The sequence below is a fragment of the Hoplias malabaricus genome, chromosome 10, assembly GCF_029633855.1.
Source record: "Hoplias malabaricus isolate fHopMal1 chromosome 10, fHopMal1.hap1, whole genome shotgun sequence".
Taxonomy (NCBI): Eukaryota; Metazoa; Chordata; class Actinopteri; order Characiformes; family Erythrinidae; genus Hoplias; species Hoplias malabaricus.
Genome location: NC_089809.1, coordinates 113,936 through 124,474, shown reverse-complemented (window position 1 = coordinate 124,474; position 10,539 = coordinate 113,936). Strand labels below are relative to the sequence as shown.

Genomic DNA, 10,539 nt, shown 5'->3' with positions numbered 1-10,539 from the left:
TGTCATTAAGGTACGGTGTAACAATAATAGTGACATTTACCTGGGGCCACCATGATAGTGCATCAGGCTGGATGCACTGGACAGAGTGTTGCTAAGTCCAGTTTCTACTTCAGTGTAATTGATGGTGATTGGGTAATAGTGAGGGGTCTGAAGCTGGCAACAATACGTGGAAAGTGGATTAGTAGCAGCCTTGAAGTCAAGTACTACAGAGAGGCAGTGTTAATAAAGCGAGATATTCTTCATTGGCAGGTGTGCCCTGGTGGTGCCTTTCCAATGGCATAGAGGGAATTGAGAACAGAATGGTGATCTAGAGGGATGACAGATGAGGCCAGTTAAGAAGCCCAAAAAGGTCAGCACCGCAGGACAGGCGAGTTAGAGAGAAGGCATTTTGTCACATGGGAGAAAACTCTGAAAGAGAAAAATCCAAAAGGTGCTGAGGAGCTCAATCAAGGTGGCAAGGTAGAAAGTTGACTACAAGATAACAAAGATGCCTAGAGGGTGTTGAAAAAACAGGTGCCAGAGGTGGCGTCAAGTGCCTGAGTGCTGGTCCAAGGTAACCTGGGGAGAGAGCATAAGCTGGAGCTTAGGGGCTAGATAGCAGCGTGGTTGTGAAAATAGGAGGACAGGTTGAAGGTCCACAGCGCCTGGAGGAATCAGTGTGAACAGTACCATAGGAGGCAGGGTGAGGTGCTGTTGCTAGCAAGAGATGAAAGAGTAAGGTCCTCACTGGCACCAGCTGGAAAGTTAGAAGCTGAGAGTGACAAGGCTGCATGTGAGAGGGTGAATTGAATTTGAGGTGGCGTCAATGGCCTGAGTGCTGCGTAGGGGGGCTGGTCCAAGGCCACGCCTGAGAAGAGAGCATAAGCTGGAACTTAGGGGCTCGGAGCAGATGATCGCAAAGAGGAGAGGTCAGGTTGAAAGCCCGCAGCTGATGGAAGAATTAGTACGAACAGTACCATAAGAGGCAGTGCGAGGTGCAGTCGACAGCAGAAGCAGAAGGTAAGATCCAGCAGGAGAGAGTGCAAGCCGTACAGTGGACGCAGGGCACCGTTTGTTTGTGAGGGGAAGGCATAGGGATGAGCGTCCAGAGCAGTTTCTGAGGAGAGAGTGCAAGCTGATAAGTTGGAGGTGGGCGGAGCAGCCGCAAAGCTATGGGGTTGGGACGAAAATCTGTGGCATGAGAGAGGAGGGCTGTAAAGGAAGAGGATGCAGCAAAACCACGAGGGGAAGGGGATTAGGATGAAGGTCCACATCAGGAGAGAGGATGTGCTGTAAAGGAAGAGGTGGGGTGCGGGACAGCCGCAAAGGAGAGGATTAGGAAATGGCCTGTAACAGCACCCGGGAAGACAGGGAAGACCTGGGAAAGTCAGAGACTCGGAGTCGTGCAGCAGCAAGAAGTGGGGGATGAAGGTCCACCGAAGCACCTGAAAACAGAGCAGGAGCTAGAAGCTGTAGAGTGTGAGCAGCAAGGCAGCACAGAGGAGGGTCCAGTACGATAGTCCACAGCAGCATCTGAAAAGAGAGTATAAACTGGAAGCCGGAGGGTGGGAGAAGCACATCAGCAGAGGAGTCAGGATGAGGGTCTGCAGCAGCACCTAAATAGAAAAATGAGAATTGTAATGTTAGAGGCAGGGTATGGCGCGGCCGCAAATTGAAGAGGTTGGGATGAGCGTCCATGACGTATGCAAGCTGTTGATGTAGAGGCTGGGAGAATGAGACGATCGGATGGGAGCGAATCTAGGGCGAGGAAGCTGTGCAGCAAGGAAACTGCATAGAATGCCCAGAGCGCCAGGCAGGAGGCAGGCCCGCAACAGCAACCTGTAGAGGGGGTGCGAGCTGGAAATTATGAGGCATAGAGCAGCAGCAGGGGTAGAGGGTGGAAAGAAAATGAATCAGCAATGAGGAAGCCATGCAGTGAGAAGAACGCATCGAGTGTCCAGAGCACTGGACAGGAGACAGGCCCGCCGCAGCACCTATAGAGGGGTGCAGGCTGGAAGGTCTGAGGCATGCAGCTGCGGCTGAAATGGGGGAAGAGGTGGGTTGATGCGTAGAGTAGATCGTAGAATAGACCGCGTCGATTGCCCAGAGCGCTGGACGGGAGACAGGTCGCCGCGGTACCTATAGAGGGGTGTGGGCTAGAAGGTCTGAGGCATACAGCTGTGGCGGCAATGGGGGAAGAAGTGGGAAGATGAAGGGAGGGGTGGGATGATGCGTAGAGTAGACCTACGAAAAGTACACCGCGTCAAGTGGTCAGAGCACTGGACAGGAGACAAGCCCACCGCAGCACCTATAGAGGGGTGCGAGCTAGAAGGTCTGAGGCATGCAGCTGTAGTGTACTTATGATGATATGCTATGGTTGATGCATATACCGTAATATCAATCAATCAATCAATCAAATTTTATTTATATAGCGCTTTTCACAACAAAAAGTCGTCACAAAGCAGCTTTACAGAGATCCGGGTCCAAGCCTCCTATGAGCAAGCCAGGGGCAACAGTGGCAAGGAAAAACTCCCTCAGCACACGAGGAAGAAACCTTGGAAGGAACCAAGACTCATACGGGGAACCCATCCTCCTCGGGTCGACACCGGAGACACAACAGAGAACAGAAGTAAAAGTGAAATGACCGATGAAGGGGTTATAGTAATATAAATGTAGTATATTAGTGATGATGGAGAAGCAGAAATGAAAATGGTGAGGATGATGATATTAGTGATGTATGAGTCTGATGAAGGAGGAGGTGATCAGGGATTCAGTGTGAGTTAAAATTAGGTGCAGAGTTAATCTGAAATAAAACAGCATGGCCAAGCATGATAGTGTAGATGAGACAAGGACAGGATCTTGTACAGGACACACAGGGGCTGGATCAGGGCAACACCTGGAGAGCAGCAGGACATCTCAAAGCATAAGAGAGAGACAGGAGAAAGAAAGCCAGACAAAGGGAACAAATAAAAACACAGAGGTTAGTAGGGTCATGGTAAAGAACGGGGAAATTTGTCCTGCGAAAAAAGCTTCCACTGGTCAGGCAAGAGAACCCAGCGACAGACAGCGTGTTGGCGGTTACTACACAGCTAACTAAGAATGCTGTAGCTATGGTGATATGACAGGGTTAACACAGAACAGTGATAATATGAAAACCAGCCCGAACACCAATATAGAAGGAGTAACCTGAAGGTGAGTGATTAACCAAAAGCTTGTTTAAAAAGGTAGGTTTTTAATCTAGATTTAAAGATTGAGAGTGTGTCTGAGCCCCGAACAGTAACCGGAAGGCTATTCCAGAGTTGAGGAGCTTTGTGAGAAAAGGCTCTTCCTCCTGCTGTGTTTTTCTTAATGCGAGGAACAAAGAGTAGATGGGCATCCTGTGAACGAAGTGTACGTGACGGGCGATAAGGTATGAGAAGTTCAGTAAGATACTGCGGGCCTAAACCATTTAGAGATTTATAAGCTAAGAGGAGTATTTTATAGTCAATGCGAAATTTTACAGGTAGCCAGTGTAGGGACGAGAGAACTGGGGTGATGTGTTCGAATTTTCTAGCTCTAGTGAGCACCCTGGCTGCTGCATTTTGAACTAACTGAAGCTTGTGTAACGCTTTGCACGAGCTCCCTGCCAGGAGCGCATTGCAGTAGTCTAGACGTGAAGTTATAAAAGCATGCACTAGTTTCTCTGCATCTTTTAATGATAAAATATGCCGAATTTTGGCAATATTGCGTAGGTGGAAGAAGGCGGTTTTGACTGTATTGGATATGTGGGTATCAAATGTGAGAGTCGAATCAAAGGCTACCCCTAAGTTTTTAATGATGGCATTGTGTTTTACTGTTGAATTATCAATAGCAGCATTTCTGAGTGAATGTATCTGAGTATCTTTACCTAGTAACAAGACCTCAGTTTTATCAGAATTTAACATGAGAAAGTTTTGCATCATCCAGTCTTTAATTTCAGTTAGACATTCTGTTATTTTACGTAGACAAGCAACATCATTGGGTTTGGCTGATATATACAGTTGTGTGTCATCAGCATAACAGTGGAATTGAATCCCATGCTTACGGATTAGTCGACCCAGTGGCAGCATGTAGAGTGTGAACAATACAGGGCCGAGCACTGATCCTTGTGGAACACCATATTTAACTAAAGTATGATTAGAGGATTTATTATTCAGATAAACAAATTGGTAACGATCGGATAAATAAGATCTGAACCAAGAGAGGGCAGATCCTTTTATTCCTACCAGATTTTCCAGCCTATCAAGAAGCATCACATGATCTATGGTATCAAATGCTGCACTAAGGTCAAGCAGCACCAGAATAGATATATAGCCCTTATCATGTGAAAGGAGTAAGTCATTAGTTACTCTTGTTAGAGCCGTTTCTGTGCTGTGATTTGGTCTAAATCCAGACTGAAAAATGTCATGAATGTCATTGTTTTGTAGATAAGAGCACAACTGCTGTGACACGACTTTTTCTAGAATCTTAGCAATAAAAGGGAGGTTTGAAATTGGCCTGTAGTTTGCGAGTACGAGAGGGTCAAGATTGGGTTTTTTAATAATTGGTTTGATTACCGCTAGTTTCAGAGGTTTTGGTACATATCCAATGTTGAGGGATGAGTTTATTATTGTGAGCAATGGTCTAATGACTTTAGGTAAAATTTGTTTAAATAATTGTGTTGGTACAGGATCCAGTAAGCATGTAGTTGATTTAGATGAGCTAATTAAACTAAGCAAGTCATTTTCATCGACAGAATTCAAGTAGTCTAAGTGCACCTCAGAGCTAGCGGGTGGTTCATCTACGAGAGCCGATGTGACTTTGGACTGATTTTGGATTTTGAGGCGAATGCAATCAATTTTATCATTAAAAAACATCATAAAGTCATTGCTACAGAAATCAGAGGGAACAATGGGGTTGATTTCCTTTTTGTTTCCAATTAGATTTGATACAGTGCTAAAAAGGAATCTAGGGTTGTCTTTGTTGTTTTCTATAAGGGAAGAGATGTACTGTGATTTGGCTTTAGATAAGGCATGTTTGTAGTCGGTGAGGCTGTGCTGCCATGCAATTCGGAAACATTCTAGTTTTGTGTGTCTCCATTTACGTTCATGGTTACGGGCAGCCAGTTTTAATGCACGCGTGCTGTCACTGTACCATGGAGCAAACCTTTTCTCTCTAAATTGTTTGGTCTTGACTGGTGCAACACTATCTAGGTTTGTACACAATAAGTGTTGTAGGTTGTTTGTAATGAGCTCAAGGTCATTTGGGTGAGTTGGAGAAGAAATGGTGGTAAGGTCTGGAAGGTTGTTGATAAAATCACTAACTGTTGAGGATGTTATAGTGCGCTTTCTAATATAGCGTGGTTGTGGACAAATATCAAAGTTTAACGCTATTTCATATGTGATTAGATGGTGATCAGAGATGGTCTCATGTAGCGAGAGATTGGATAGATTCTTTATCTCAATGCCCCGTGTTAACACTAGGTCCAATGTGTGTTTGCATTGATGAGTGGGCCCAGTAACATTCTGAGTGAACCCTAGCGCATCCAAAATTGATTCAAATGCAAATTTTAAGTGGATCATGGTCCTTCTCAAAGTGAATATTGAAATCACCAACAATTAAGGCCTTTTCTGATACGATAACTACACTTGAGAGAAAATCAGCAAATTCACAAAGAAATTCTGTATAAGGGCCAGGAGGACGATAGATTGTGATGAGCATAAATGAGTGCTGCCTTTTTGATGCAGTGACTTTAAGAGTAAGTACTTCAAAGGATTTAGTATCATAACTAGATTTTTGTGTTGTGTCAATGGTAGGGTCATAGATTGTGGCTACACCACCACCACGACCAGATGTTCGTGGGCAACTGTAATAGCTGAAGCCAGGGGGAGTGGACTCATTTAGGGCAATGTATTCATTGGCTTTAGCCCATGTTTCACAGAGACATAATGCATTGAGTTTGTTATCAGTAATGATATCACAGACAGTGAGTGCTTTGGATGTTAGAGATCGTATATTTAAAAGCCCTAATTTAATGCTGGAAGTGCTGAAATATTGCGTTCGCTGCAGTGCCTTGGTGTTAATTCTAATTAGGTTGTTAAAACTGATTTTTGGGCGTTTGTGATAACAAGCTTTGCGGGGAACAGACACAGTCTCAATGCTGAAAAATTTATTAGCGTTAATCAGAGTGGGTGACATGGACATGCTACTCATCATACTAGCAGTAGAGAGATGGTCAGGAGGAACATTAGGAATTTTAATATTACTTACCTGCTCGCTATCCATTCCACCTACCTGACTGATGTGACTGGGAATGACCAGTCAGTTCCGGCGCAGAACCACCTCAATGTTCTCAGAGAGAACTACGGATCCTAGACGGCTCGGATGAAGCCCATCCCAACGATACAGGGCCGGACGCTCACGAAAGCACTCCCAGTTGTCGACGTAGTCCACGCCGACAGTGCCGCACCAATCCAGGAGCCAGGAGTGGAGCCCGAAGAGCCTGCTAAACGCCTCGCATCCTCGACGGTAGGTGGGCAGGGGGCCAGAGACGATGATCCTAGCATCCGTCTTCTTCCGAGCGGTATCCAGAAGCGAACGGTAGTGCTCCTTCAGGACCTCGCTGCGGCGGGCGGAGATGTCGTTCGTTCCCACGTGGAGAACGACGGTGCCGAAGTCCTCGCGCTGCCGAAGCGCCGACGGAAGCCGCCTGGCGACGTCCAGGACACGTGCGCCTGGGAGACAAGACACGGTTGCATTACTCTTTATCCCCGGCACTTTTAAATGTCTAACTATTGAGTCACCAATAATAAGAACACCGTCCTGTTTAGTCTTCGGCGCTGGAGCAGGTGAAGGCCAGGAGCTGAGCACCTCAAACCGGTTGGCAGAAGTGAAGACTGGCTGCGGTGGAGGGGGGGACGGCCTCGGCTTCCCACGCCCACGCTGGCGCTCCCATCCCGGTGCAGGCGTGTAGATGGGTACCCCCGCAAACCGCCGCGGCAGAGGAGCCGGAGAGGCGACGGCCACGTAGGAGGCGTCGCGGGCTGCCTCGAGTCTCGTCTTCTCCCGCTGGAGCTCCGTCTGCTTCTCCAAGAGACGCTGAAACCGGCGACCGAGCTGCTCGAGCTCCGCGCCGAGCTCAGAAAGGGCTCGTTCCTCGGCAGGCGCCATGAAGAGAAAAAAAATAAACAATGAGAAATAATATGTACGAAAAAAAATGAAGTTAAGAAGCACGGTGGGTTAGGAATGATGAAGACAGCACACTAGGATAAGCAATGCCAAAGAATATGCAATAGAGATTGTAAATAAACGTCTAGAGGACTAAAACAGCGACAAACGGCAAACAATTTCAAATCAAGCACGCGAGTAGTCAGCCGGAAGTGACGTACCTGTGACGTTCCTGAATATATATTTGATATATATTTATATATTGTGTTTATAGCGTTGACCTTATTCAAACTCTTATGATTACTGATATTTGACTAATGATAGTAATTAAAGTTTATAATTGGCTTAAGCAATTAAACGTTAATAATTAGTTTGAGAATGAATGATAGTCAAGCTAAGTGAGATCTTCAGGATTTTCAGACTTTTAATGAACAGACTCTACACACTGTGATTTTCAAATAATGAAAGTATTTATTAACAAAAGGAAGAAGGATATTTACTTAACATAGCATTATCTTGAAACCTCACGGCATCAACGCAGGTGAAGCCGATTCGAGTTGGAAGATAAGCTAGGCGATATGGCTTGTGACTAATGTGTGGCTAACTGAGGTTTAATAAACGTATAAAATTTATCAAGGGACTTAATTAGGCATCAGCTTCTGGAGAATGAATGAATCTTAGCTTGCTTACTCTTTTGCCATTTTTCACCGAGCCGTTGAGTCCCGCGGTTTAACCTCCGTGCTCTAGGGGTTGTTTCTCGTCCTTCCCAAGTCGTGGAACGTAGGCCCGTTTGTGAAGGGGATTCCCTCCAGGTTGAGTAAGACACTCTCGGCCTCAGGCGGGCGACGTCGATCGGGAGTCCCCTTTTTCGGAGAATTGCAGACTTTGGCTGGTCTCTCCCCTGAGTGGGGTGGCTTCTTCAGAGTGTTTAGCTCGTCAGTCGAATCTCCAGAGACTGTGCCCTCAGAAGTCGGTTTATAACGCTAATATATCCGTTTTCAACTAATCTAAAGAGGTGATATCTTATTCTGGCCACGAATAAGTTTCACCTGCTTTGATCACTCGTGGGAATTAAACTTAGATTGAGCGATAAAACAAACACAATTCAAAGGAAAAGAAGATATTCAAATCACTCAACATTACTAGTAAAGACTTCATACTCTAGCTAACTCAAGACATCTCCTGGGTAGCGGAACGAGGTCCTTTAAAAGTCTTTTGTTCGTCGGCGTGGAGCAGAGCAAACATCTCGCTTGGAGAGGTTGGAACTTAAAGAAATAGCTTAAGATAGAGCGCGTGGTAGCGCGTGAAGTAAGCAGAAGTAGGCGAGAGTAAGGCGGAAGTTAAGAGCTTCCGAAGAGGAAGTTAAGAGAGCGTTCAGAGCGGAAACATAAGAGCTTGAAACGAGAGAGCGTAAGAGAGAGAAAATGAGTCGCACCCTCTTTTCAAAGGTAGCGCGGTCACGCCTTATTGGGAGGTGCCCTTCCTTTGATTGGGTCCGGGTCCGAGGCTCACGTGACTTGCTTCATGTTTCAGAGAGAGAGGAAAGAAAAGATAAATGTATACACAATATTGCAACACAAGAATTACTCGCACATACTTGTGTTATAGCATAATATGTGTCCTAGATTGTCAGTATCAAACATCTGTATATAATTCTATTTTGGGTATGTCATGGTCACATACCACTACGATATTACGTTAGAAGATATTAATTCGTTTTCTTTAGTTAGGGACAGAAATTTTCTTTCATGATTGACAACAGTAATACACATCACTTCATTGGTTGATAGATGTTCATCTGCAGACAAAAGAGTGACACTCATACATATCGCATACACATATTAATCAGAATTTGATTAATTTTCGTTATTGTTTAGGCGACCTCGGGCGAGACGTAGTTTCGCCAATGTCCACTTGGGGTCGTTGTTGGTCCATGCTGTTCGTCCTTTGCGGATGAGTTATCATAGTCAATTCCTCATAGTCCTCACTCGTAGTCAATTCCCACTTTGTTTGTTCTTCTTTTTCTTAAAAGCATCATAAAAATGGGTTTGTTATCTGGGCCGTAACCAGGCGTCCTTTGATGCAGGCTCTGGGTGAGTGTGCGTATGTGTTAAAACGTGTGTGTGTTAAAACGGGGTCTGCGCACACATAATACATACATATACACAAAAGAATGTGGGATTCTGTTGCAAATTAGAGTGGAGAGTTCTTCACTCAGAATTCTTCATTTCTCGATTTGACCCATACTCCACTACACAGCTGCGGCTGCAACGGGGAAGAGGTGGGATGATGAAGGGAGGGGTGGGATGATGCGTAGAGACAGATGTAGAGGAAGAGAAAGGGAGGGGTGGGATGATGCATAGAAACAGATGTAGAGGAAGAAAAGGGGGAGGGGTGGGATGATAAAGGGAGGGGTGAGATGATGCGTAAAGACAGATGTAGAGGAAGAAAAAGGGGAGGGGTGGGATGATAAAGGGAGGGGTAGGATAATGCATAGAGACAGATGTAGAGGAAGAAAAAGGGGAGGGGTTGGATGATAAAGGGAGGGGTGGGATAATGCATAGAGACAGATGTAGAGGAAGAAAAAGGGGGAGGGGTGGGATGATAAAGGGAGGGGTGGGATGATGCGTAGAGACAGATGTAGAGGAAGAGAAAGGGAGGGGTGGGATGATAAAGGGAGGGGTGGGATGATGCGTAGAGAGGATAAGAGAGAACAAAACGAACTTGGAGGGCTGTGTCTAAATAGGTCAAGCAATGCTGTCAATCAAGGCAGTGTTCAGATGGAAAGAGGAGCCGGTTTGGAATGGAGGCTTAAACATGCTACCTGCTTTTTTTTTTTTTTTTTTTTTTTTTCCAACATTTCCGATAGGACCATCTTGGCAAGCAGTGTAGGTAAACTACTGCCCTGAAGATGTGTATAAATATTGCAGATTCTAAGCCATTATCCAATTCTGCTCAGATAATTATATTATTATCAAAACAGCCCTCTAAGGCACCGACCTGTGAGACAGCAAGGACTGTAAGACATTGAGGCTAATGTCTCCAGCTTAGACACAACCAGAAAGGGTAACGGGAAGACGAAGAATACTCCAGCAGGGGGCGTTGAGTCGGAGATAGATGGTTGTGATGTCATCGCATTGCTGTGCATGGGATCCTTACACCAGCAGACAGGTTTCTCTCTTTAGCTGAGTGAGCGAAGTGGACGCCATTGTTTCAGAGCACGTTGCTGGAACGCCGAGGCTGTTCTGCTGGAAAGGAGGAAATGGGAGTCTCAAGGCGCTGTAGAGCTCGTAGCTGTGGAGCAGCAGCCGTGACGACGGTAGATTCGCGTTCCCCAAAACACGAGGCAGTCCCGTAGCAGCGTAGCCAGAGATGAAGATAAGTGGAGGCTCGAAG

At 45.8% G+C, this 10,539-nt stretch overlaps 1 protein-coding gene across 1 annotated transcript; it reads right to left on the bottom strand.

Moving 5' to 3' along the window:
* Positions 1 to 2,337: 2,337 nt before the first annotated feature.
* LOC136708565 (uncharacterized) lies at positions 2,338 to 7,146 on the bottom strand. Its single transcript, XM_066683201.1, has 2 exons — positions 6,795 to 7,146; positions 2,338 to 6,710 (listed from the first exon to the last, which is right to left on the bottom strand). The coding sequence occupies exons 1-2, from the start codon at positions 7,144 to 7,146 to the stop codon at positions 6,298 to 6,300; spliced, it is 765 nt and encodes a 254-aa protein (XP_066539298.1). The 3' UTR covers positions 2,338 to 6,297.
* Positions 7,147 to 10,539: the final 3,393 nt, after the last annotated feature.